This window comes from Abrus precatorius, unplaced genomic scaffold (genome assembly GCF_003935025.1).
Source record: "Abrus precatorius isolate BTA unplaced genomic scaffold, Abrus_2018 Scaffold8, whole genome shotgun sequence".
NCBI classification, from domain to species: domain Eukaryota; kingdom Viridiplantae; phylum Streptophyta; class Magnoliopsida; order Fabales; family Fabaceae; genus Abrus; species Abrus precatorius.
In genome coordinates this window covers 17040985-17065570 of record NW_020874428.1, presented here as the reverse complement: position 1 = coordinate 17065570, position 24586 = coordinate 17040985, and the positions used below count along the sequence as shown (strand labels likewise).

General features: G+C 27.5%; 2 protein-coding genes across 2 annotated transcripts; both read left to right on the top strand.

Moving 5' to 3' along the window:
- Positions 1 to 11427: 11427 nt before the first annotated feature.
- LOC113847570 (selenoprotein K) lies at positions 11428 to 14850 on the top strand. Its single transcript, XM_027476758.1, has 4 exons — positions 11428 to 11564; positions 14227 to 14330; positions 14422 to 14602; positions 14725 to 14850. Exons 1-4 carry the CDS (start codon positions 11459 to 11461, stop codon positions 14757 to 14759), a joined length of 426 nt encoding a protein of 141 aa, XP_027332559.1. The 5' UTR covers positions 11428 to 11458; the 3' UTR covers positions 14760 to 14850.
- Positions 14851 to 18977: 4127 nt separating this feature from the next.
- LOC113848076 (flavonol synthase/flavanone 3-hydroxylase-like) lies at positions 18978 to 20900 on the top strand. The gene is made up of 3 exons (XM_027477456.1): positions 18978 to 19441; positions 20250 to 20577; positions 20688 to 20900. Exons 1-3 carry the CDS (start codon positions 18978 to 18980, stop codon positions 20898 to 20900), a joined length of 1005 nt encoding a protein of 334 aa, XP_027333257.1.
- The last annotated feature ends 3686 nt before the right edge of the window (positions 20901 to 24586 follow it).

Here is a 24586-nt window from a genome sequence, read left to right as displayed (position 1 = left end):
GGGGAGAAAAAAAAACAAAAACAGAGAAGAGAGGAGAGGAGCCAAAAAATTAAAATTCCAAATTCAAAATTTCGTTTGTTACTTTGTTCTATTTTTTGGGCTATGAAAACGGCCTCTTTTTGGTTCATGGCCTGAAAGAAAATTGTAGCCTTGGATGTTAGCTTCAAAACGCCACTAGAATGAGCTTAATCGGATGTCTGTGGACTGAGATATGGCCCAAATACTGCACCTTGCTTAGGATTCACGAGCAGCGTTTCAACTTTTTTCAGACCCAGTTTCAGCTTCTTATCATCAGAATTGGTTTCTGACCTCTTATAGGAATTGTGCACCTTTCTCTTAGCTTTCCTGCAAATCAAGAATCACAATAAAAAGAGTTCTACAACTCAAGATATGGTCTAGAAACCAAAACAGTATCAGAATTTGCCAAATACTAGAAAAATTAAATAAAGCCCAAATAAAATTCAAACATCATAAAATGATCCAATTCAACCAATTAGATATAAAAAAGGATTAATGAGCTAGGAATTAGAGAAAATAATGTTATAAAAATCCAATTGATCAAATTCCCCCACACTTAGCTCTTGCATGTCCTCATGTAAGACACAATCAAGCAAATAAAAACATGTAACCTAAAAAATCATAGAATAATCAAAATAAATAAATTCTACAATGAATCCTTAGAAGTGCTGAACTTAGGGACACAAGATCAAATAAAGCATCAAGAGTTCTACAACAATCAAACATCCAACTCCCAACCTCTAAAAAATGCAAGCCAAGCAATATCATTCAAAGTATATAGATCAAGCATGAAAGATCTCACAAGATGGTGTATACAACTCAACTCTCAAGTGTATGGTTCAAAGTGTTTCACTCAAGTCACCTCAAAAGACAATGCATTACCATAAGCTTGTTAATCTTCTACTTCTCCACTACTTACAATCATATGTAAACACAAATCAAGAAGACTTTATTCAATGGTTGTAATGAGGCTAAGGTAAGGGTAGGGAAATATGAAGATATGACAAGATACAACAAAAGAGAATAGGAATAACATTGGTCTTTAGACAAATCAAGTCATAACATATATTTATTCTCCTTGGACTTCATTTTCCCTTCATCAAAATTTTCCATTTTCTTTGTAATAATTTTTTTTATTATTTTTTTCTTCTTTTTTTTTTCTTTCTTCCCCCCCCCCCCTTTTTTTCTTCTTGCATTCTTTCCAAACTTGAAATGCAATAACATTAATGAAACCAATGCACTCCCTATTCCCTAAGGTTAGGTATAACATGGTTTTTCACTTAAAGTTTATAATGTACTAGAAGCCAAAGAATTGTCAATAAGACTTAAAGGGGCTAAACAAAGGGCAAAATGCAAGGTAAACTATATGGCCAAGTGGGTAAAAATTTGAAAGAAATGCCTCTATCATATTCATAATTGCATATGAAAATTGTAGCATTAAAGAAGAATCAAAACAAGTTCTAGAATGACAAAATCTAAGAGGGAAAGCACACAAGAAAGAAAAGAATGGCATGAATTCTAACCATCCAAAAATAAGGCTCAAAAGCTCACAAAGGTAAAGTCTAACATACTCAATCATACAAATTAAAATCAATCACTCAATTCATATATATCAAGAGGAAGGAGCAAAAATGAAATCATGTAGGAACTCTATCCTCCTTAATGACTAATGCCTTAACTCAACAACTTCTAATTCAACAAAGAAAAACAAAAACAATGCTAAATAATAAAAACCTATTACTCTCCCCCCCACACTTCAACTTTACATTGTCCTCAATGTAATGTATAATGAAAATATAAGTAAAATATAGTAAGGAAAGGGAAAGTGAAACTCCCTATTCAAGCATAAGTGGCTGCTAGCAAGCAAACCTCCTCAATGGTCTCCAAGGATATGTCCTCAATGGTCTCCAAAATTTGTGTTTTTCCACTGCAAAATTTAGAATTATGCAGAAATGCGTGTGAAATAATAAGGTAACGTGCAACATGAAGTGTTTATGCTTCAAAGATGTGTAGCAACTTCATGAATTATCACAACCCAAATGCAAGACCATTATTGAATGCAGAAAATAAATTGAAAACTTCTAAAAAAATAAAAATAAAATAAAATAAAATAACTGTGAGTTGTCTCTCACACAGCGCTCTTTTAACGTCACTAGCTTGACACCTTATGATCTTTAATTCTAAGAGACACTTTTGATGGCAGCAGTTTTAGTTGTATCCCTAGATATTCCTCCTTTTTTTAATAAATTTGCAGCACTTCATTTAATTGGGAACATGGAAGAAATAACCATGGATAGACTTCCAGTTGTTTGATAAACTCAATGAGCTTCTTTCCATGTTCTTGATTGCCTTGATGTGCAAAATATTGTGTACTCTTGCTATACTTTGGCTACTGTCTTCTTGGATATATAGTGATGTAGTATCCATACTTCAATTGCTTAGGAAATAGCTTCAACTCAGATGTAGGAGGCAGCGTTAGAGAAGGAGGCAATGTAAAATTGAAGCTGAATCTGTAGTGGATGCATCATGATTTACTTTTTCAGAATTTGCAATAGCTGCATCAAAATCACCATAAACATACGTATCAATCTCAACACAGATGCTACATTTTGCAAAATTATTACATGCATCGCAAGTAAAAGAATTAAGATAATTGGCTAAGTTAGGATAATTAATACAATCTGAAAATTTAGAAAACTCGGCCAAATTATAATCGACTACATTATTCAACAAATTATCATATAAAACCAAATGAAATGGAAGAGGAACATGTTGCTCAAAATTTTTTGCTGCATTGGTAGAAGTGGCATGAGCAGTAGGAGCAAATTCTACACTTGCTGGGCTGCAATCACTTGCTGGAACAGTAGTATTAAGATCTTCATCTGTTGGTTGCTGCTCTTGCGAGTCTTGAATGGTCTTTCTTAAATTCAAAGTAACATTTTATGGATCAACAACTGGTTGTGTAGAAAGATTACCAGGACCTTGAATTTGCAATTGGTTCAAAGTGGAAGCCAATTGTCCAATCTGATTTTTCAAGTTTTGAATAGATGCTTCTGTTCTTAGCTGGAAATTCAGATCGTTAATTGCCATTTCTCTCATCAACTCTTCCAAGGAAGGCTCATTCTTGGAAGATGCAGCAGTTTGTGGTAGGGGTTGATATTGTTGCTGTGTAAAATTACCCCATCCCAAGTTTGAATTATTCATCCAACCTACAAGCTCATGCAATATAGGACAGAAATCAGTATGATGTTCAGGTGAAGTACAAATTTCACACAACATTGTAGCCATTTGTGATAATGTCGATTGTTCAATCAAAGAAGAATGAAAAAAGTTACCCCATCTAGCTTGTTCTCTAGTCTTCTATGATCAGCCATATAAAAAGTTCTCTGAGCCATAATATCTAAATAAGAATGAAAAAATAATTTTTTTTCAAAAACCACCAACCGGCCTTTGGCCTATTGCCATTGCGTAGATCTCGTCAAGCTATATGACATGCATATATTACAATAAGAAATCAGAGCTGTATGCAAAAAGTTATGTCACTTTTAAGTTTGGACAAAGATCTACACGTTCAAATACACGCCTGTGTAGTTTTCAAAAATTGTTGGGCAGAGATCTACATGGTCATGTACCCATGTACTTGACCGTGTACATCTCTGTGTGAGATTTTTTTTTTTTTTTGGAATTTTTGGGTAGTGATCTACATGGTCATATACATGGCCGTGTACTTTTTCGAGAATGCAAAATGCAAAAATGCAGAAACACAACACAGAATGTAGAGAATTGAATGATGTAATACTAAGCAAGGATAGATGACTACCTATTATGCTATTCAAAGGCTACTAAAACAGAATGCATAGACACAATTATGCTGAAAAATGCTAATTATGCAGAATCCTAATTCGATGAAAAACACTAATTATGCATAATCCTAATTACATGTAAAATGCAACACAGAATATGCAATGCAATCAAATTAACACAGAATGATATAATCAAATAACATCATCATCCCCGGCAATGGCGCCAAAATTTGATCGCGAGTGTCGCTCTCGGACAAATTAATAAAAACTGAATTGCATAAAAATTATGTAGTAAGAGGTACAATCCGAGTCGTCTCCCAACGATGATAACGTTATACGATTATAAAATTTTTAGAGGGGGTTTGATTTTTAGAATAACTAATTAGAATCAAAAGTTAAAAATAATTAAAAACTCTAATCCAAGAATTTAGAAGAACTACGACCACTTTATCACTGGATTCCAAGAAGATGCATCAAATAACAAATTAGTGATTAATATTAAATTTGAATAAAACCTCAATTCAAATTAAGTATTCACACGAGAACTCTCATGCATTCGATTAACACACAATTTGCTCAAAGTTCAGAAACCTCTAGAACATAATCGATTTGTGTTAATTTAATTCACCAATGCCATTAATCTTAGATCTCAAACCTGAAAATCTAATTCACACTCCTTCAAGAATTAATTACATACATCAACCGAATAATATGTAATCAAACAACTGCACAATTATCAATCCAAACGAAGAACTTCAATTCGAAATCATAATTAGCAAGAGGAGAAAGAAGGAAGAGATGAAACTGAATTTGTTGTTGAATAAATTGCAAAACCAATCCTCAAGAGTGTCACGTCCCTTTTAATCCTTGAATTAGATGAAAATCTAAGCCTCCATGGATGGAGGAAAACAAGTCATAAAAGGGGAGAAAAAAAAACGAAAATAAAGAAGAGAGGAGAGGAGCCAAAAAATTAAAATTCCAAATTCAAAATTTAAAATTCAAAATTCCGTTCATCACTTTGTTCCATTTTTTGGGCTATGAAAACAGCCTCTTTTTGGTTCGTGGCCTGAAATAAAATTGTATCCTTGGATGTCAGCTTCAAAACGCCACTGGAATGGGCTTCATCGGATGTCTGTGGACTGAGATATGACCCAAATACTACACCTTGCTTAGGATCCACGACTGCAGCGTTTCAACTTTTTCCAGGCCTAGTTTTAGCTTCTTATCATCAGAATTGGTTTCTGACCTCTCACAGGAGTTGTGCACCTTTCTCTTAGCTTTCCTACAAATCAAGAATCACAATGAAAAGAGTTCTACAACTCAAGATATGGTCCAGAAATTAAAGCAGTATCAGAATTTTTCAAATACTGAAAAAAGTAAATAAAGCCCAAATAAAATTTAAACATCATAAAATGATCCAATTTAAACCAATTAGGTACAAAAGAGGATTAATGAGTTAGGAATTAGAGGAAATAATGTTATAAAAATTCAATTGATCAGCAATCATAAGGAAACTAAAATTAGAATTAATCTAAAAGTGAACATAGAGAAGTGTAAAGATGAAACCATATGCCCTAAGTTCTTCTTGATTAGTTTATTTTTAGAAGTTGTGCTATTTTAATTCTACTTAATTGCATTATATTGAATCCTTGTTTTATTTACTCTCACATTCTTTAGTTCAAACAATTAAATTAAGAAATTATTAATAATTGAAAGCAATCCTTATGGGACAATATTTCAGAAACTTATTTTAGAGCCTTTGATTACTTTCGATGGGTATACTTTCCTATGAACATTTAACCCTAAAGAAAGTGAGTTCAAGAAGATCACATTATGGATGTGAATTCTTGATTATGTGATGAGACTATTCTATGGAGGATTAGGAGCCAACTAGGCACCATGCTCAAGATTGATGACAATACTTCCATTCATTCACGTTAGGAATTTGCAAGATTGTGTATTGAAATTGATCTTTGTCAAAAACTAGTCCTTCACTTCACGATCCTAGGGAGCAATGACTTAGGCATTTTAGATTTGGCACACCTTTGACGACACTTGCAATCATAGAGAGCAAAGATTACTAGCAAAGACAAAGAAAGCTTCTTCAGAGTCTAAACAAGTGATCAAGAGTGTGTTGAAGAACAAGAACTTTTTTTCACTCCTTCCTTTAGGGGATTTTTTTAGTTTGCATTTTTCTTTCATGTTTATGGAAGTGTTTACAATTATTTTGATTGTTTATTTTGTGAGAAGTAACTAAATCCATAGCTAGGGTTATAATGAATCTCACATAATTTTATATGATTTTTAAATTTAATAATAGTTTCAGTTTCTGTGGGTGGTGATTTTTATTCTAGTGCATATAAATGTATGTTAGAAATTGGCGACTTCTAGCATATTATGATTAATTACATAGTAGACAATCGTACCATATGTAATTAATGAATTATAGAATAAAATGAGACAAAGAATTAGATGAACTAAACTTAACTATGTTTTTCTTCTAATTGTTATTTATTAACAATCTTATAGGTGTTTCATACCTTCCTATACTTTCACCTTTCATGATCATTGGAGGTAATAATTTAGAGAAAAAATTGTTAACATTACATGATAATTGGATGTTAATAAAAGTTGTATGAGTAATTGACAATCTTAAGGAAATCGCAATTAGATTTAGAGTAAACAAAAACATAAAGACGTATAAAAGTAAAACAATACACCCTAGGTTCTCTTTTAATTAGTAATACAAAATGTGTTTTTTTATTATTTTAAATTACTGAATAAAGTGGTTTATTTTTAGTATCTATCTCTTTAATTCGAACAATTAAATTAAAATTTTTTTGGTACTTGAGTACAATTTTTGTAAAACAATATTTTGAAAACTTAATTTAAAACTCTATTACTTTTTGACATGTACACTTACTGACGAATAATCCTTTAATGATAAAAAGAAGATCTATATCATTTCATAGATTATTATATGAAAACCAAAAGATGAAAATGTATTAGGCTTTCATAGTCTTTAGAAAATTAATGAGGTTTCTATGGTTAATATGTTAAGGGATGACCAAATCCAATTGTTTCTTTACACTACCATAATTTTACATTATATAGGTGGATTTTATCGACGAGTTTTAAATGATAATAAATGGATTTTAATATTATAGACATATTTTTTAATCCATTTGTAATGACAAATTTATGGACGGAATTTATTTCTAAATTTATCGATGAATTTTTCTGTCTATAAACCTGTTTATAAGTTTACAGATAGATTTTTCTGTCTATTATATTTATTATAGATAAATTTTACCATTTGTAAAATTATAGACAAATTTTTTCGTCTATAATAAATTAATTTATAACAATTATTTTGTTAGTTCTTATATCACCCCACCAAACACATCTTTTTCTACCCCTTTCTCTTGTGTGATCCATTTGTAATAAATATTTTATAACAAAAAAGTATATATCCTACACAAAAAATAGAGAAAAAAAATCGATTAAAAGTTAGATTATAATACTAGAAACACAATGACACAATTTATTTGCAAAATGGAGGCTCAAACTACTGGTAATGCGCAAGGAAGCGAAGATGTTAGAAAGAGATTAGAGAGACAAGAAAATAAAGAAATGAGGAAGAAGAGGAAGGAGACGTGCTTTTATTCTATTTTGCATATTACAGACGATTTTTTTATTTGTAAGTGCATTGATTAAATTTAGCATTTTATTAATTGACTTATAGATGAAAGAATTAATTTGTAACTCTATTCATGGAATGTTGTGTTTCATTAATGCAGTTACAAATAAATTTTACCGTCTAGGTGCAAAATAGTTTCAAATTACAGATAAAAAAACTAGTATTTAAATTTGTCTGAAATACAAATAGAAAAAAATTAGTTTGTAAAATATGCCTGTAAAATTGCATCTTAATTTTTTTTGTCTATAAATTCGTTTGTAAAATTATAGACATATTTTTGTCTGTAAATCTGTCTATAATATAGAAAGAAAAAAATTTGTCTAAATTTATAGACAAATTTTACAAACAAATTTTGTCTGTCTTTAGTATAGACAAATTTATCCAAAAATTTAAAAAACTAATTTTTCTATTTTCTGTATATAAACTCATCTATATTATAGATGGATTTTTTACGTCTATAATTTGCATATTTCTAGTAGTGTTTAGTTTCCCTCATGAAAGCTAAATATAAATGTAGATCTCAAGAGATTCCTACTACACATGCCACGTCTAGAGATTCAATGTGTTGAAAAATTATGACTAGAATATGACAATATCTTGATAAAAGGCTATGTTGGATGCTAAGAAATGGTCACTCATTGTATTTTTTGAAAGATAAATTCCTTTCAGGCATGAAACCTTTAAAAAGTTATGTCACTTGAGATATTTTTAGATTGGATGAATAATTATTCTACATCATCCTTTACAGTAAATGATGGTGGAGTAAGGATCTCATCAGGAATATTATCCCAACCCAAGTGATTAACTGTCTTGCAGGCTTTATACCTCTTAATGAAGAAGCAGACCCATATACAATCTTTTGGCATTTGGAGGCTAATGATATGTTTTTTATCCGATCATTTTATCTGCTAATAAATGCTACTTCTGTTTAGAATAACATACGTTGAGTAAGAAACTCATTGGAAGTGGCATAGCTCATCTAGAGTCAAGCTTCATGTATAGAAGTTGTGGTACAATAGTTTGGCCATGAGAGTTGAGCTATCTCATAAGGGGATCCATTGTGAGTAGTGCCTGAGATGTTAGAATCTTTGTGAGAACATAAGTCATGTTTTGAGAGATTACCCATATGCTAAAGATTATTGGAAAACCTATATCCATGAAGACTCTTTGGGATAGATTTTTTAGCTATGGCATTCATGATTGGTTATGATTCAACCTTTAAATCTTTCAAGCTTAAAGACAATGTTCATTGGTAGGATATGTTCATAGTTGGGGCTTAATAAATATGGCTAGACCGAAATGATATAGTTTTCGATCAAAAGTCTAAAATCTTAGAGTTGCTAAAATGGGATGTGATGAACTTTGTTACATGCATGAAGAAGAATGATATGTTAGGAAAGGTTATCACTAATAAAACTCGTACTATGTAAAAAATTAGATAAGTAGCTCTATGTGGTAATGTAACTAAGTCAAATGTGGATGGTTTAACAATGCTAAATTCAAGTTAGGTGACGTGTGGGGGTATTTTGAGAGACAATTTTGAGAAGTCTATCAAATATTTTATCTCCAACTTGGGTTGTTGTTCGATACTTCATGCAAAGTTATAGGGAATTGTAAAAGGTCTCAAGTTTACTCACTTTTTAGGTATCCAAGTGTTATGGGTGGAAGTAGATTGTTTGAGTACTTCTAATTTTGCTTGTAATGGTTGCTCGAAGGGACATTATTGTTTTTAAAATTATAAAAGAGATTTGAAAGCTCCTTGATTTAAATTGGTCATATTTTATTGCTCATCTTTACATGGAAGCTAATAAATGTGCATATTTTCTAGCTAGTATGGATCATTTCTTGTCCTTAAGTGATCATGTGTTAGAGGACATTCTTCTCAAGCTCAAACCTTTGATACATAAGGATGTAATTAGTATGGCTTTGTCCCGCTTGGTTACGAGTGGTTAATTTATTTTTAGGTGTTTTTTCTTTTCTTTAAACAAATAATTTATTTAATTAACTTTAATTTATTAATTAGTCCAAATTGACATTATTTAGGTGTCACAATATTAATTTTCAAAGTTAATAATCATATTATTCTAGGTTAATATTATTCATTTTTTTATATCATAATAATTTTAGAAATTTTAACTATTAATTTATTTCATAAAAACTTGCCTATTATTGAATTTTTATTTTAAATATTATGATATTAAATAAGTTTTTTTAATTAAAATAATTTTATATATTTTTTAAATATTAAGAGTCTTGGGCAATGTTTGGGAATTAGTTTAAAAAGGAAGGAGAGGAAAGGAGAAGGGAAAAGTTAAAGGAGTTTAAACCTTTGTAAGTTACTTAATTAAGAAAAGAAGAATTAAAAGATTTTTTAGAATTTTTTTAAATTTTTAAAAAATTCTCTGTACACTAGTTTTTTAAGATTTCTATTTTGGAATTTTTCTTTTTTCACTCTCTTATACTCTTTTATGATTAGAATTTTTATTTTTATTTTTTAAAAAATAATTTTAAAATTATTAATTTTTAGAGAGAAAAATATTTACTTTTTTATTTTTTAAAAAAATAAAAAAATATGAATAAAAGAAATAAAAGACAGTAATATCATTTATATTATTAAACTTTCCATCATTATCTAAAGAAATGATTTAACCTCTCTCTCTTTTCAAAATGTGAAACACAGTATCACACTAAAGTTTATTATAACTAGATTATGTATTTATGCATTGTACATGTAAGTATTTTTTTATTTTTATAATTTAAATTTTATTTAAATATATTTTTAATCTTTGCAAATATAGTTAGTTTTTATTTTAGTTTTCAAATTTTTTAAAATTAATTATCATAGAATGTGTTTTTTTTTTGTTGAAGTTAGTTCTAATAACAAATTTATGTTATTTAATTATATATATATATATATATATATATATATTATTTTCTCATTAAGAATGACAAAATATTGAATACCTAAAATTAAAAATTATTTAACAAATCATTGTAACAACAACACAGAGAAGACATTTTTCCATCATAATATATCATTTTTATTTATAGTAGAGAAGACATTTTTTTCTCATAATATAGCATTTTTATTTATAATAATATATAAAAAAGATGGTACTTTTACGATAATATTGTAGCTGATCTCCATTAATTTACAATTTTTACTATTTGGATTGCTAAAAAATCACATGTGATACAAGTATAATATTATTATTTTTATCTTTTGTGTATTTTATTTTTTAGCCTGTTTTTACATATCCATATTTAAAAAATAAATGCCATTTATAAAAATAGGCACATTTAAATAAACCATTTGACAGTTTCCTTTTTTGTTATAATATAAGCAAAATTTAGTAAAATATCTAATAATTTATTAATTTTTAAAAAATAATATTAATATATTTTTTAACATGTGTTTAATAATAATAATAATAATAATAAATTTTATATAAAAAATATTTATTAAAAATAACAGACTATCACATTATTTAATGTATAACTAATATTAAATATTATATTTGAATAAAAATTAATATTTTGTAAATTTCTTGAGCATATATTTAAAAAGTTTATCTTTATAACTTAACCTTTATCTATGATCAAAATAAAGCATTAATTAAGAAACTAAAAGTATAATTTATTTGAAAAAAATATAATAAACACATCGCTTCGAATAATTTTTAATGTAATTTAAAATATTTTTTAATAATTTTTTTTCCAAGTGCGGAAATTACTACCGAACACTAAGGCGGGCCGCGTTTAAGGGGCAGGCCCATTTCGGCCCACGGGCCACGTCTCAAATGCCAATGGCATATTGGCGGTTGGTTGTTCATCCAATAAGAACAAGACACGGGTACATCAAGTGGAAAATCGCGTAAAGCCTAGAACGGACTTCGAGTCTAGAACACCGTTGAATTGAATAAGCAGATATAATAATATGAATCAATTGAATTGCATAAAATTTAGATATCGATATCCCCAGTTTTCCTTTCCCTTCAATTGCAGCAATTTCCATCTTTGTCCCATGGCTTACGTTGAGCGAGGTATCTTCCTCTTCTCAATTCTCATTCATATCAACCACCCCCCCCCCCCCTCTTCCCCCCCTTTTTTTTCTATTACCGTTTAGGTTTAGGTTCTGATTCATCATTGGGACTTGGATTTATGGAAGCTATTATGTGTTGTTTCAGATCCAATGTTTTTTAATATTTGTTTTCATTTTCAGAATAAGCGTCCGAATTCTTAAAACTCCGAAGTCCTAACTTTCGATGATTGCTAACTTTCATTTATATTTTGAGAATTATACTGATACTGTTTCTTTTTTATAACCCATCAAATGAAATTACTCTTTTTTATTTTATTTTAATTAACCCGTTTTATATGTCACAAATCTTAAAGCATCAAATATCGAGGTCATTGAGCAGAGTCATTTTAATGTGCATGGAATTTTTCCGCATATTATTCTCAAACAGTGCCGATTTTTACATTCATCTCAAAATGTATGTTAGGAATATCAGCTTCTATAGTCAATAACCCTCTGAAAGTTAACGCAGGAAATACCCATTAGCTTGACTCGTTGACTCCTTTTTGATAAAACTCTTAAAAAACATAATCATCCTCAATTAATGGTTGTTTAGTACAGACTGTTGTGAACTCACCTAATTCTGTATAGAAAGTCTGCACAAAGCTCAGAGATTGATCATTCATAACTAACTTGAAAACCAGAAACATTTAAGTAAAATGGGAACCTATTAATCAATTGATGTTCAGAGAATATATGGTCCATTTATCTCTACAGATTGGTGTGGCCCAGCTCTTCTCAATGAGGGATTTTCATCTCTAATTTTAAAAGGGTTGTGGGTAGTGTTTTCTATTTCAATTGGTATACCAGTAATTTCAAAGATATACGAACATTGTCACACTGGAGAGTTTTCGTTAGTTTTGAATCCGATGTAATGAGTAATGACAGTAATGCAGAGATAGTATTTATTGGGGAAGGTGGTTGCATAATGAAGACTAAGTAGTGGAGGTGCTGGAGTAAATAACAGTTACATCTATTTGGAGGTTATTGTTGGTGAACCAAGGGCTTCTATTTCGATCAATTTCTTTGGATTTGTTTTAGGGGGCATTGGCAAATCATGGATTTGTCCTTTTCTGTTGCTTATTTCTGTCTTATCTTCTACTCTTTTTTATTCCCTTAGAGAATACCATTTTTATTGAGAAAAGGCATGGAGGTAAATTATGGAGATGTTCTGTATAGCTTTTGCAAATTTGTTATTTTCTAAAAGGGTTATCGCCGTAATAATCTTTCCTTTTAATTTAACTATCGTAAGCAGTCAATGTTGGGATTTTGGGGAATGCAAAATGTTATTGAATTAATGAATAACTTTTTCAATAGTATGTAGAATATTAATTCAGATATGAAGTATGATGATAGAACTGGATCAGAACTGTAGAAAGAAAAGTTTCTACTAAATCTTAATTGAAAAGAATGTAAATGATTTCTAGGACTTTCAAGAGGCTTAGACTCACAACAATTTGTATTTCCTCTCAAATCACTGGATAATATCTTCCTCTCAACCCCTTATATTATTATAGGCAACATGCCATGTTCAAACTAACTAACCCTCTAGTATAACTACGTAATCTATTTAAACAAACTACTAATGGGGGTTACCTAACATATGAACTGCTTATTTTCTTTTGCACTGGGGTTAATATCTTCTAGGTTTAAAGTGAAAGAAATGAGGTATCTTTTTTCTTCCCATTTCATGCTCAGTTTGTCTGATGCGAATACACCTGCACTCTTTCCCTTGCACATCTTTCTGTTATCTCTGTTTTTCTTCTTTTGTATGTTAGTTTTCATTCCTCCCTTTCTCATTTTGGCTAACTTGTTTTTTCACTTAATAATGCTGAAATATGATGACTACATAGACAGCTGAAATCTTTCATATGTTCAATTATATCAATTGCTCATTTTTTGTTTTGGCCATTATTTCTTTGTTTTTGGTATTCCATTAATTGTTAGCTAAGTACTTAAAATAACTAGCCTAAATGTCCGTGACTGCAAAAGTATTTGCTTGAAATGGCCAAATTTGTGGTTGCAAGTTACTGATACACTTGAAAAAGGAGTTAATTTTGTAATTATTGTAGTTTTTGCTCCTCTATTTTTTCCCTAAACATGTAGAGCTATTCCATTTTTTTTTACCTATGATGTAAAAATGTGGAGATACTCACCAACCCTTTCAATCAGTCATGATATTCTGCATGGGGCGAATTGCTGGTTATAGCTGCTCATCTGATTTTAAATGTTCATTTTTCTGTTTAATATTGTTCCGTGTCTATTTTGATTGCCCAGTTAGAGTTTTAAGGATGAGTATGAAGTTTTGATCCTGACTCGTTTTTTTCTGATGCTAGGCCTGATGTAATTATATGTTCTCTTTGCTGTAGTTGCATAATTTGATAGCATTACTGATAGAAACTTGAGCATGAAACTAAGGCTACCAGCTATGCTGTTGTGCCTTTAAAACTCAATACCTGTTATATTGTACTTCATTTTAATGTATGAACAGATTTTCAGCTTGTATGAATTGATGTGTCGAATTGTCCAAAATAGATCTGCTACAGATAGTTTCTTTCTTGACATCGCAAAATGATTATGTAAGTTGATATTGATCCATAAGTGGAGCTTCGTAAAATTTTGTGCAGGTGTTGTAAAATCAAAGCGATCAATATGGCGACTTAAAACAATCACTGATTTTTTCTGGGCCATTGTTAACTTCATAGGCGTCTTTTTTGCAACAATGTTCTCGGTAATACTTATGTTTCTTGATTCCAATTATAGAGTTTAGGATGAATCTGCGGTCACTGTATTGAACATGCTCATGATGTTTTCATCTTTAGATGGAAAAGTCAGATGCCTACAGAAAAGGTTCTGTTGGTAAGAAATGGGATGGAGGTGCTCCAGGAGGAGGACCTGGTGGAGGTGGTGGTGGTGGACCATATGGTGGAGGCCCGCGAGGCCCTCCCCGTGGCGGTCTTGACAATGTTCGTGGGTTAGATAGTATTAGGGGACGTGACCATAGTAAGTTTAATTTATCTGCATTGCTTTCGTTCTTTGCTTTATTCGGATATTTATTTTGCCTTTCTAGTTTTCCTGTGCTAATCATTTCTTCTCTTTTGGGTTGTCTTTTATCCAATTTCCAGGTTCACTGCCTGCCTGCGGTTCTTGCTGTGGCTAAGCGTTATCCATCCCCATTTGTCTATATGCCTTGTATTAAATGCAAATATTAGTAACTTTCGGGCTTTACATGTGGGCATAGGCTGAAATATCAAAATAATGAATGTTGTGAATGTTGATTGTTTTCAAATGACCAAACTACGAATTATATCCCTTATAGAACTTTCTTCACCGTGGGCGCGGGTTCAGACTTTAATTCGTTAACAGCAGTTACATGTAGTTTTCTTTGAGAGTTCTATTTTTATTTGTAAAATGATACGCGTTTTCTAACATTTTTGGTGGCGGATATACACCCTACTATGACGATGGAGTTCCAACATCCAAGTGAATGGGTTTGCTTATTATATTTATGGTTTAATTGTGTAAAATTTAAAATATTATATGAAATTTAAATGAGTCAGTATTCAATTATACTAGATGATAAATTTAAATATTTATACTATTTAATAATTTTTATAAAATAGTAAATTGACTAATTAAATTGTTAAATTATCTTATATTTGTAGGTATGTTAAATCAAAGTTTAATATTTATTTATATTTTAAAATTATATCATATGTCGGAAAAAAGTCATATAATGAAATATCTAATAATTTTATTTTTTTAAAAATTAATCTATTTAATAAAAAAATTAAATAATTATTTAATTATTAAATCTTTGAATTATATAAAAAATTATTAAGTGACTTAATTTTTAGCCTTAAAAATATGAACTAGCCATTCTTTTCTTATTCCTCAACGACAAATTCTCCAATTTTGTTTGATGCAATTTAATTCTGTTAAGATCTGAAAGTGTTCGTTTGAACATCAGTGCAGTACTAGAATTTTTGGAAGAAATTTCAAGTGTGTTTGGAGAAGTAGAATAAAATAAAATAATCTAATTGAATACATAATATGAAATAAAACTTATGTAAATATGTTAAATGAAAAATAATTTTCAGCTAAATGATATGGTTTGGGTCACCTGAAAGAATTATATTTTTTATAGGTATAATTTTAATAAAATAACTGCACAAAGATTTAAATGTTCTGTATATAGTTTTTTGAAGATTATTTTACTTATTTATTTTTATATAGTTTTATTTTTAAAATTATATTTTATTATTATCATATTTTAAAATTATATATTTAATTTTTATTATTCAAATAATATCAAAATTGATGAATTTATTATTTAAACATACGCTTAAATACGTTATCTGTTTTTTTTTTAATGTGACATTTATTAATTATAAGTGTTGTAGGGTTTCATTGTATTTAAAGTCAATAAAAAATATTCATTTAAACTATAACATTTAACTCAATTTAAAAATATTAGAATATATTTTAAATTATAGTTGTAAAATATACAAATGTATAATTATAAGGTCTTACTTAGTGTTATCAAGATAATAATCAAGTAATTAATAATTAAGATATTTTATTAAAAGTTATAATCTAAAATGTATTAAAAGTTATAATAAAAGCATATTAATAATATTTAATTAATATTATTAAAATTCTGATTAATATTTACTCTATATTTATATCATTTACATAGGTATAAATACGTAGTGTGTATAAACTTTTATAGATAAATTATCCATATATAAATTTGGATGAAAATGATATCCTCTTATAATTAATTTTTGTAAATACTTATTCCTTTAACATGTAATTTTTATCCTACGTGTAAACGAAGGATATGTTTATAGTCATATTTATATATCATTTATCACCATCATTTAAGTGATTTTTATGTAAAATATTATTTTCTTTCTCTATTATTACTATACCAAAGGATATTTTACATAAATTTACATTTGAGTGGCCATAGAAACTTGGGTCTGACAATAGACACTTTTATACATGAAACAAGTTTTAATTTTTGTGCTACATGCAGATTGATAAAATTGATTTTATTTATGATAATTAATAATAAAGATATTATATTTTTGAGAGATAATTTACTTTTAAAATTATCAGTTAAATTAAAATTTTCAATAACATAAGTTATATATGTATATATTAAATTAATATAATATATATTTAAATTTATCAAAATAAAGGCCTTTCAATAATAATCTTATAAGTATTTAATTTAAATAAATACAAATAATTTAAATAATATATAATTATAATTTAACGGCTGAATCGATGTATATACATACACTAATACATATAAATATATATATTTTGTAATTTTTTATTTTACTATATTTTAATTTAGTAAACTAATCCATTAAATTAGTATTGATATATATATATATATTTACATTACAAAAGGAGTTGAATTAAATTAAGTCACTAATTTGGTTGCTGAATTTGAGAGACATGCCTAAAGTGTATTGACCAGCCAACAGACTTATAATATTATAAAATCATATTTTTTCATGCAGTGACAATAACATGATATGAGTGAATTGATTAAGTAAAAATATAAAAATTACAAAAAAATGAGCAAATTTTGCAAAATCATCATCTTCTATGTGAAAAGAGAGCAAAAAAACGAAGGAAGCATGTGAATATAGGGGTTGGGTGGAGGTGGGGGAAGTTGGGTAGAAGGGAAAGAAGGTAAGTATGGAGGTTGTTGGGTGGGGGTAGGGACTAGGGAGAGTGGTGCAGAGGAGATCATCCTTTTGTTTATATCACTTCCTCATTAGGACCATCCATCCACTTGCACATTTAATTTTATGTTTGTAACTCACAAACATAACTTTAATACAAATTTATTCTTTGTTGTTAAGAAGAAAGAAATAAAAATATGTATTGAAACATATATTTTATTTTATTATTTTACAAAATAACAAAAGTAATAAAATGAAAATCTTCATATAAATTGAAATTGCTTATTAATTTTTCCATCTCTCATTTTTAATTTTTGATTAAAATCAGTTATTAAAATTAATTTTACTATTAAAATAGTAATGTTTTAAAAAATAAATATTTATTATATAAAAAATATAAAACTATTATAAATAATTTTTAACAATTTTTTTTTAAAATGTTTAAAATTTTTAAAGGCTAATATTAACAAATAAATTATTATTAAAACCATTCTCTTGTAATACTTGCATTTCTTTTTAAACTCTAGTATCTTTTTAAGCGTCACGAATACGCAAATTACTTGCATCCGTGTATTGCATCCCAATTTTATCAATAATAGGAGTTTTTATCGCAAGTCTCAGCCATTCATTGATATGCTTCCTAATTAGCAAACGTTTATTAGTGTTTTAAAAAATTAAAATAAAATATTTTTTTTAAAAAAATATAATTAATAAGTTTCTTTTATGATTTTTAATTCACTTATCTATATATATATATATATATATATATATATATATATATATTATAATTCCATTTTTAATTATCTAATCAATGTTTACGAGACCTTTTTAATACAGTTAGATGTGATTTTTAATAAAAAAAATTTGTTTTTGATTTTGTAACCAGTATAATAGCTAGTAAGATTCTTGAAGTAATAAATACACATATTTTTATTTAATATAAAATAATACAAAAATATAACTAAACTTTTTATTTATTATTCATGAGACTTCATGTGCTTTAGCTGGGGGCAAATTTTTCTATAAATTCAAGACTCAACTTCAAGAGTGTCACAACATCTCTTCTTACCAACTTGATAAAAAAAGTGAGAGAAGGAAACTATAGCGCACAGCATGGAAAAGGGATTAAACCATAGCTTGCAAGTATAAAGGTCATGCAATTAAAGCTTTTTATTTTTTAAAGGTATATATTATATAAAAATAAAATATTAAATATTTTTAGATTAATTTAAAATTTTGCACAGTTTATATGATTAGAAATTTTAATTTAATAGTTAAATTTTAAATTAAATCATCCAATGTAGTAAGAATACATATTACCTATACCAGTATAATTTGATTACTGCTCATATAACGTATTTATAAATAGTTATTAAATAATGTAAAACTGAATATAAATACTAGTCTAATTTGATTCCTTTATATATATATATATATATATACTATTTAATAAATTTTTATTGAATAATCAAATTTTAATCACATGTCATATTTATAAATTTTTATATTAATTTAAAATTATTTATATCTTATTCGTATATATTAAAATTAATATAATATATTTTAAAAATATATTTATTGATCATGAATGTGATTCTTAATGTAGTTTGGTAGGAAGTGGATTTTTCTATAAAATTCAAGATTCAAAACAAAGAGTGTGACAATTGAACAACATGGAGACATTAAGGGTGCAAACCATAGCTTCTGAGTTCAAAGATGATGCAATCCTAGCCATGTTTGTTAGGTCAGAGACAGAGCAACCAGGCATCACAACAGTTCAAGGGGTGAATCTTGAGGTTCCCATTATTAATTTAAGTGACCCAGATGAAGAGAAGGTGATGTATGAGATTGTGAAGGCATCTAGGGATTGGGGTATGTTTCAAATTGTGAACCATGAGATACCCAGTGAAGTTATAAGGAAGTTACAAAATGTAGGCAAAAAGTTCTTTGAGTTATCCCAAGAAGAAAAGGAGCTATATGCTAAGCCTATGAGGTCTGATTCTTTAGAAGGGTATGGCACAAAACTTTCAAACGAGGTGAATGGCAAAAAGGGTTGGGTGGACCATTTATTCCATATTGTATGGCCACTTTCTTCTATAAACTACCATTTCTGGCCTAAGAATCCTCCTTCTTACAGGTTATTATTCTTTGTGCAAATTAATAACTTTTTCAGTCTAACTTCTTATACTCGGGTCTAATATTAGAACAAGTGTGTTATTTATCACAAATATTTTATGTTTTTGTTGAACTCAATAATTTTCTTTACTTTTAAACATGTCTTCTTTCACTAAATTTTGGTTTAAAAAATTATTATTTGAATTACTTAATATTAACACTATATATTTATTGTTTTTTAATCTTTTCTCCACATACAATTACCAAAAATACACGTAAAATATAAAAGAATTACACCTTAGAACTTTCACTTTTAATGTCAGTTGTTTACCTCTTTTTTGCATGGGACTGACAGTAATTGTTCCTTTTGTGTGTATCCTAATTTCTTCTTCTTGAACAAAAGTAATACAGAAGAGATTCTTAATTGTTATTAATAAATATTTTAATTGCGTGTTATTTTTTTAATAAAATACAAGAAAAATATAAAACAAAAATTGTTCATTACAATATTTTTTAGTAGAAGCATGAAATGATGTTTATCATCATACTATGTCCATAGTTGTTATTATTCAATTGTTCTTTATCAATGATTTGTTAACGAAGTGTACCTCTTTCTTTTAAAATAAGGGAGGTAAAGGTATATTTATTTTATGGAGTTCGGAATATATATAATAATGACTAAAATAAAAAATTAATGAAAAAATAGGAACAAAACAAAAAGATTTTATTTGAAGTGATTAAAACAAAAAATTGTTAATATGAGAAAAATGTTTAAACTATTATTATTTTTTGAGCTAACGAATGTCCTGTAACACTTGATTTTCAATCAGGGAAGTCAATGAAGAATACTGCAAATACCTACATGAGGTGGTGAACAAATTGTTCAAGAGTATGTCAATAGGGCTTGGGCTTGAAGAAAATGAGCTAAAGGAGGCTGCACATGGAGATGAGATGATACACCTTCTAAAAATAAACTATTATCCTCCATGTCCTTTTCCTGATCTCGTCCTTGGTGTGCCACCACACACGGACATATCCTACCTCACCATTTTGGTGCCCAACGAGGTGCAGGGCCTTCAAGCTTCTAGAGATGGTCATTGGTACGATGTTAAGTATGTCCCTAATGCTCTCATCATTCACATTGGGGACCAAATGGAGGTATAATCCAAAACTTTTTACACTATTATAATATATAATTTATTTGCCTTTTTTCTTCCTTTTTTATTACATTTGTATACTTTTTCTCTTTTATTTTTATGGTGGAATAGATATTGAGCAATGGAAAATACAAGGCTGTTTTTCACAGAACAACAGTGAACAAAGATGAGATAAGGATGTCCTGGCCAGTGTTCATAGAGCCCCAACCAGAGCACGAGGTTGGTCCTCACCCAAAGTTAGTTAACCAAGACAATCCACCAAAATATAAGACCAAGAAATATAAGGATTATGCTTATTGTAAGTTGAATAAGATTTCTCAGTGAATGGATCGGCTTCTACTCCTAAGTAATACGCATGCACGTCATCCTGTAATCCTTGCTTTGCTATTTAGTTAATTTCAGATCCATAGTTAATGTTGGATGTATTTTATGTTTTTAAAACTAAATAAAGATGATAGACAACTCTTGTCCTATTAAATTATTTTGCAATTTCACATGTTGTTTTATCCATATATATTAGAATTCACTTAATAAGAAATTTCAAACTAATAATTATATTAGTTAATTTTATATTTTATGAAATGTTATTAAATGATGTAAGTGTATAAATTTAACATGTGATGTCAACAATTACAGGAAGCAAACAAACATAATTGTAATTAGATAGTGTTATCTAAATACAATAGATAATGATTAAATACAAATATATATATTGAATAAATGTACATTAATAGATTTTTTTTGACACAAATAATAATAATATACTAAAATTGAATCTATTTTACTATTACGCTTCCTATTATAAGTCTTATTTGAGGAAGGTGATTTTTTTAAAATATATGATCTATTCTACTTCAGTTATCAATGATAATTAGATTCCTAATTCATCAGCATTTATAATTTGTTTCCAAATTTTGCTTCCTTCCATTTAAGTGTAATTTAGTATTTTATCTACTTTACTTTTCTTAAAGAGGTAAATGAACATATACCAATAGATTCTTGTCAACTTGAAGATTAGATGAGAGAGTAAGAAATATGGAGAAAGATCAAGACAGTGATTGTATGTGAATATATGAGAAAAAGAAGAAGAAGAAGATCGGGTATACGGTGGTTGTGTTAGTAAGAAAGGTGAAAAACATTAATTCTTTGCAATTCATATTTGATGAAGTTATCAAAGGTGTAGGAAAATATTATATGTATAAAAAAATAAAAATAAAAAGTTAAGCACAACTCATGAAAAATAATAATTTTGCATACACACATATACACACTTATACAAAATAATAATTTTACTCATACACTAACATATATATACCCATAGGCGCATACATACAACTTGCAAACATTACTTTTTCAAAGCAAAAAAGTTCAGAAAAAATTGTAAAAAAATTAAGTGGTGATTTTCCCCCTCTCCATGATTTTAAGTAAAATTTTACGTTTTCTTATGTGTCCTTTGAAGTACTATTCTTTAATGTGGATTTAATCTTTTGATTTGGAAAGTGTTTAGTTCTTTCCTTAAATTTCCATCTTATACACACTGAGTTTTATTTGTTTCTTATGATCATCATGAAAGAAGGAGAAACTTGCATATTTTCCTTTTATAATGTATTTTAAAGTTTTATTTGAATCTTGAATTTCGAGTTTGTCACTATTTAATATCCATACAGAGCGAAGCTGAATGCGATCCACCTACAACTTATTTGATAATTTCTCCAAATATGAATTCAACTAAAAGCTTAATTTTTTTAAGTACCACTTTGATTTGAAAATGGTAAAACTCGTTGATTTTATTTTATACTTTTAAACATTTAATTTTTTGGTCAGTTTATATAAGATTAATACATGTGACATTTGCTTGTACTTTGTTGTACCTAGGGATGGAAACAGGTCAGGTCGCCTGACAGGGGCCTGTAGCCTGGCCTAGTTTTGGCCTGCCTTGACCTGACTTTTTTAATAAACAAACCAGACTCAGACCTTTTTTAAGGTCTGTTTAAGTAAACAAGTCAGGTCTGAACTGTTTATAAAGCCTGTTAAGCTTGACAGGCGGACCTGTATATATATATATATATATATATATATATATATATATATTATAATTTAAAAATAGAGCTATCAAAATATATTTAAATAATAAAGTTATTTCATAATATATTTTTATATTCTTAATTCTATTATTATTAAATTAATATATTATGTTATAATTTTATTTATTTATAATTATAATAAACAGAAATTATATTATATCAAAAATTAAAAATATTTATACATGATTACACTTTTTAAATAATAAATTTATTTAATAATAAATTATTATATTTAAACAATTTAAAAAATAGTTAAGTCTTTGAACATGAATAAGACGTAATCAAAACTAAACGAAATAATATTTAAAAATAAAATAATAAAATTATATTAATATATTTTTAATACTCTTAATTTTATTATTATTAATTTAATTATTATATTAATATATTATGTTATAATTCTTTTTATTTATAATAAATAGAGATTACTTAAATCTGAATTATATTTTATTTGAAAGTAAAAATTTATAAAAAATAAAATAACAAAATAAAATAAAAAGCTTATTATAATATATATATATATATATATAATCAGACCATGTAACAAATAATATAAATAATATAATTATAAATAAATTATATAATAATATATATTTTTATAACTTGCACATGTTTTAATTAAATTATTAGTCAATTTATTAATTTATATGTAATTTATAAATATGTGTTTTAATTTATTGTATCAGTAATATTTTCTATATTACATTAATATTATAGTGTAGTTAATTTTACATTTATTTGTTAATTTAAAATAACAAATTAATGAGACAAATAAAATTAAATATTTTATAATTATTTTTTAATTTAATAGTTATTATTGTTTTCATTTTATATATAGTACATTAAATTTAAATTTTTATATTAAGTTTTATCACATATTTTTTAATTAAGATACAAATTTAGAAATATAAGTTATTTTAATTTAAATATAAATTTTAATAATTCTTCCTATGCTCATATGTTATTTTTCTTCATATATGAATTTTATAATATAAGTATTTATTATCTACAATTTTTATAATGACGATATGTATTTACTTTTTAAAATATATTAATTTTTTTAGCTGATTCAATAAATTTTATAAGTGTTATTTTTTGTAATTATTTTTTTAATTTAATAGTTATTATTATTATCATTATATATATATATATATATATATATTGCAGTAAGTTTAAATTTATTTTTTTAAAACATATAATTTTCTTTTAATTGATTCAACAAACTGTGTGAATATTTTTTTTTTTTTATCAATTTTATGTATTTACTATAACTTTATTTGTTGAATATAAGATGTCTTTAAATAAACAAAATATGTTTCTAAAATAGAACTAAAATATTTAATATTTATATAATTTAAAAAAATATATAAATATAAATTTTATTAATATAAAATATTTATAATTAATAATTAAATAATATTTTAAAAATTATTTATAAAATTATATAAATATTATTATAATTATTTAATAATTATTAAGAACATATATAGAAATTAGAAAAATGTATAAACTAATTTAATAATAAAAAATATTTATATTTTTATTAATATTAATTTTTTTTTAACAGGCTTTGTTAACAGGCTTCAGGTCAGGCCAGGCCACTTAAACAGGTTAGGCTAGGCCTAAAATAAAGCCTTTAACAGGTAACAGGCCAGACTCAGGCCTAATAATTATGTTACAGGCCTGTTTAGAGTAAAGTCTGGCCTGGTCTGACCTGTTTCCATCCCTAGTTGTACCTACCAATCAATTGTCTTTAGGGATGACAATGGGTAGGGTACTATAGTACCAATCCCCATACCCGCGTTTTAAAAAAATACCCGTACTCGGCCCCATACTCGCATGGGTATGAACATTAATCCCTGTACTTGTACCCTCTGGGTACCCGCATACCCATCTTGTACCCATTACCCGTGTTTTTTTGAAAAA

Excerpts from the sequence above, each read along its gene's own strand:
- LOC113847570 (XM_027476758.1), top strand. The coding sequence starts at position 11,459 with ATGAATCAATTGAATTGCATAAAATTTAGATATCGATATCCCCAGTTT. Across the intron at positions 11,565-14,226 it reads CATGGCTTACGTTGAGCGAG|GTGTTGTAAAATCAAAGCGA; the intron begins GTATCTTCCTCT and ends AATTTTGTGCAG. Across the intron at positions 14,331-14,421 it reads TTTTTGCAACAATGTTCTCG|ATGGAAAAGTCAGATGCCTA; the intron begins GTAATACTTATG and ends TTTCATCTTTAG.
- LOC113848076 (XM_027477456.1), top strand. The coding sequence starts at position 18,978 with ATGGAGACATTAAGGGTGCAAACCATAGCTTCTGAGTTCAAAGATGAT. Across the intron at positions 19,442-20,249 it reads AAGAATCCTCCTTCTTACAG|GGAAGTCAATGAAGAATACT; the intron begins GTTATTATTCTT and ends ATTTTCAATCAG. Across the intron at positions 20,578-20,687 it reads ACATTGGGGACCAAATGGAG|ATATTGAGCAATGGAAAATA; the intron begins GTATAATCCAAA and ends ATGGTGGAATAG.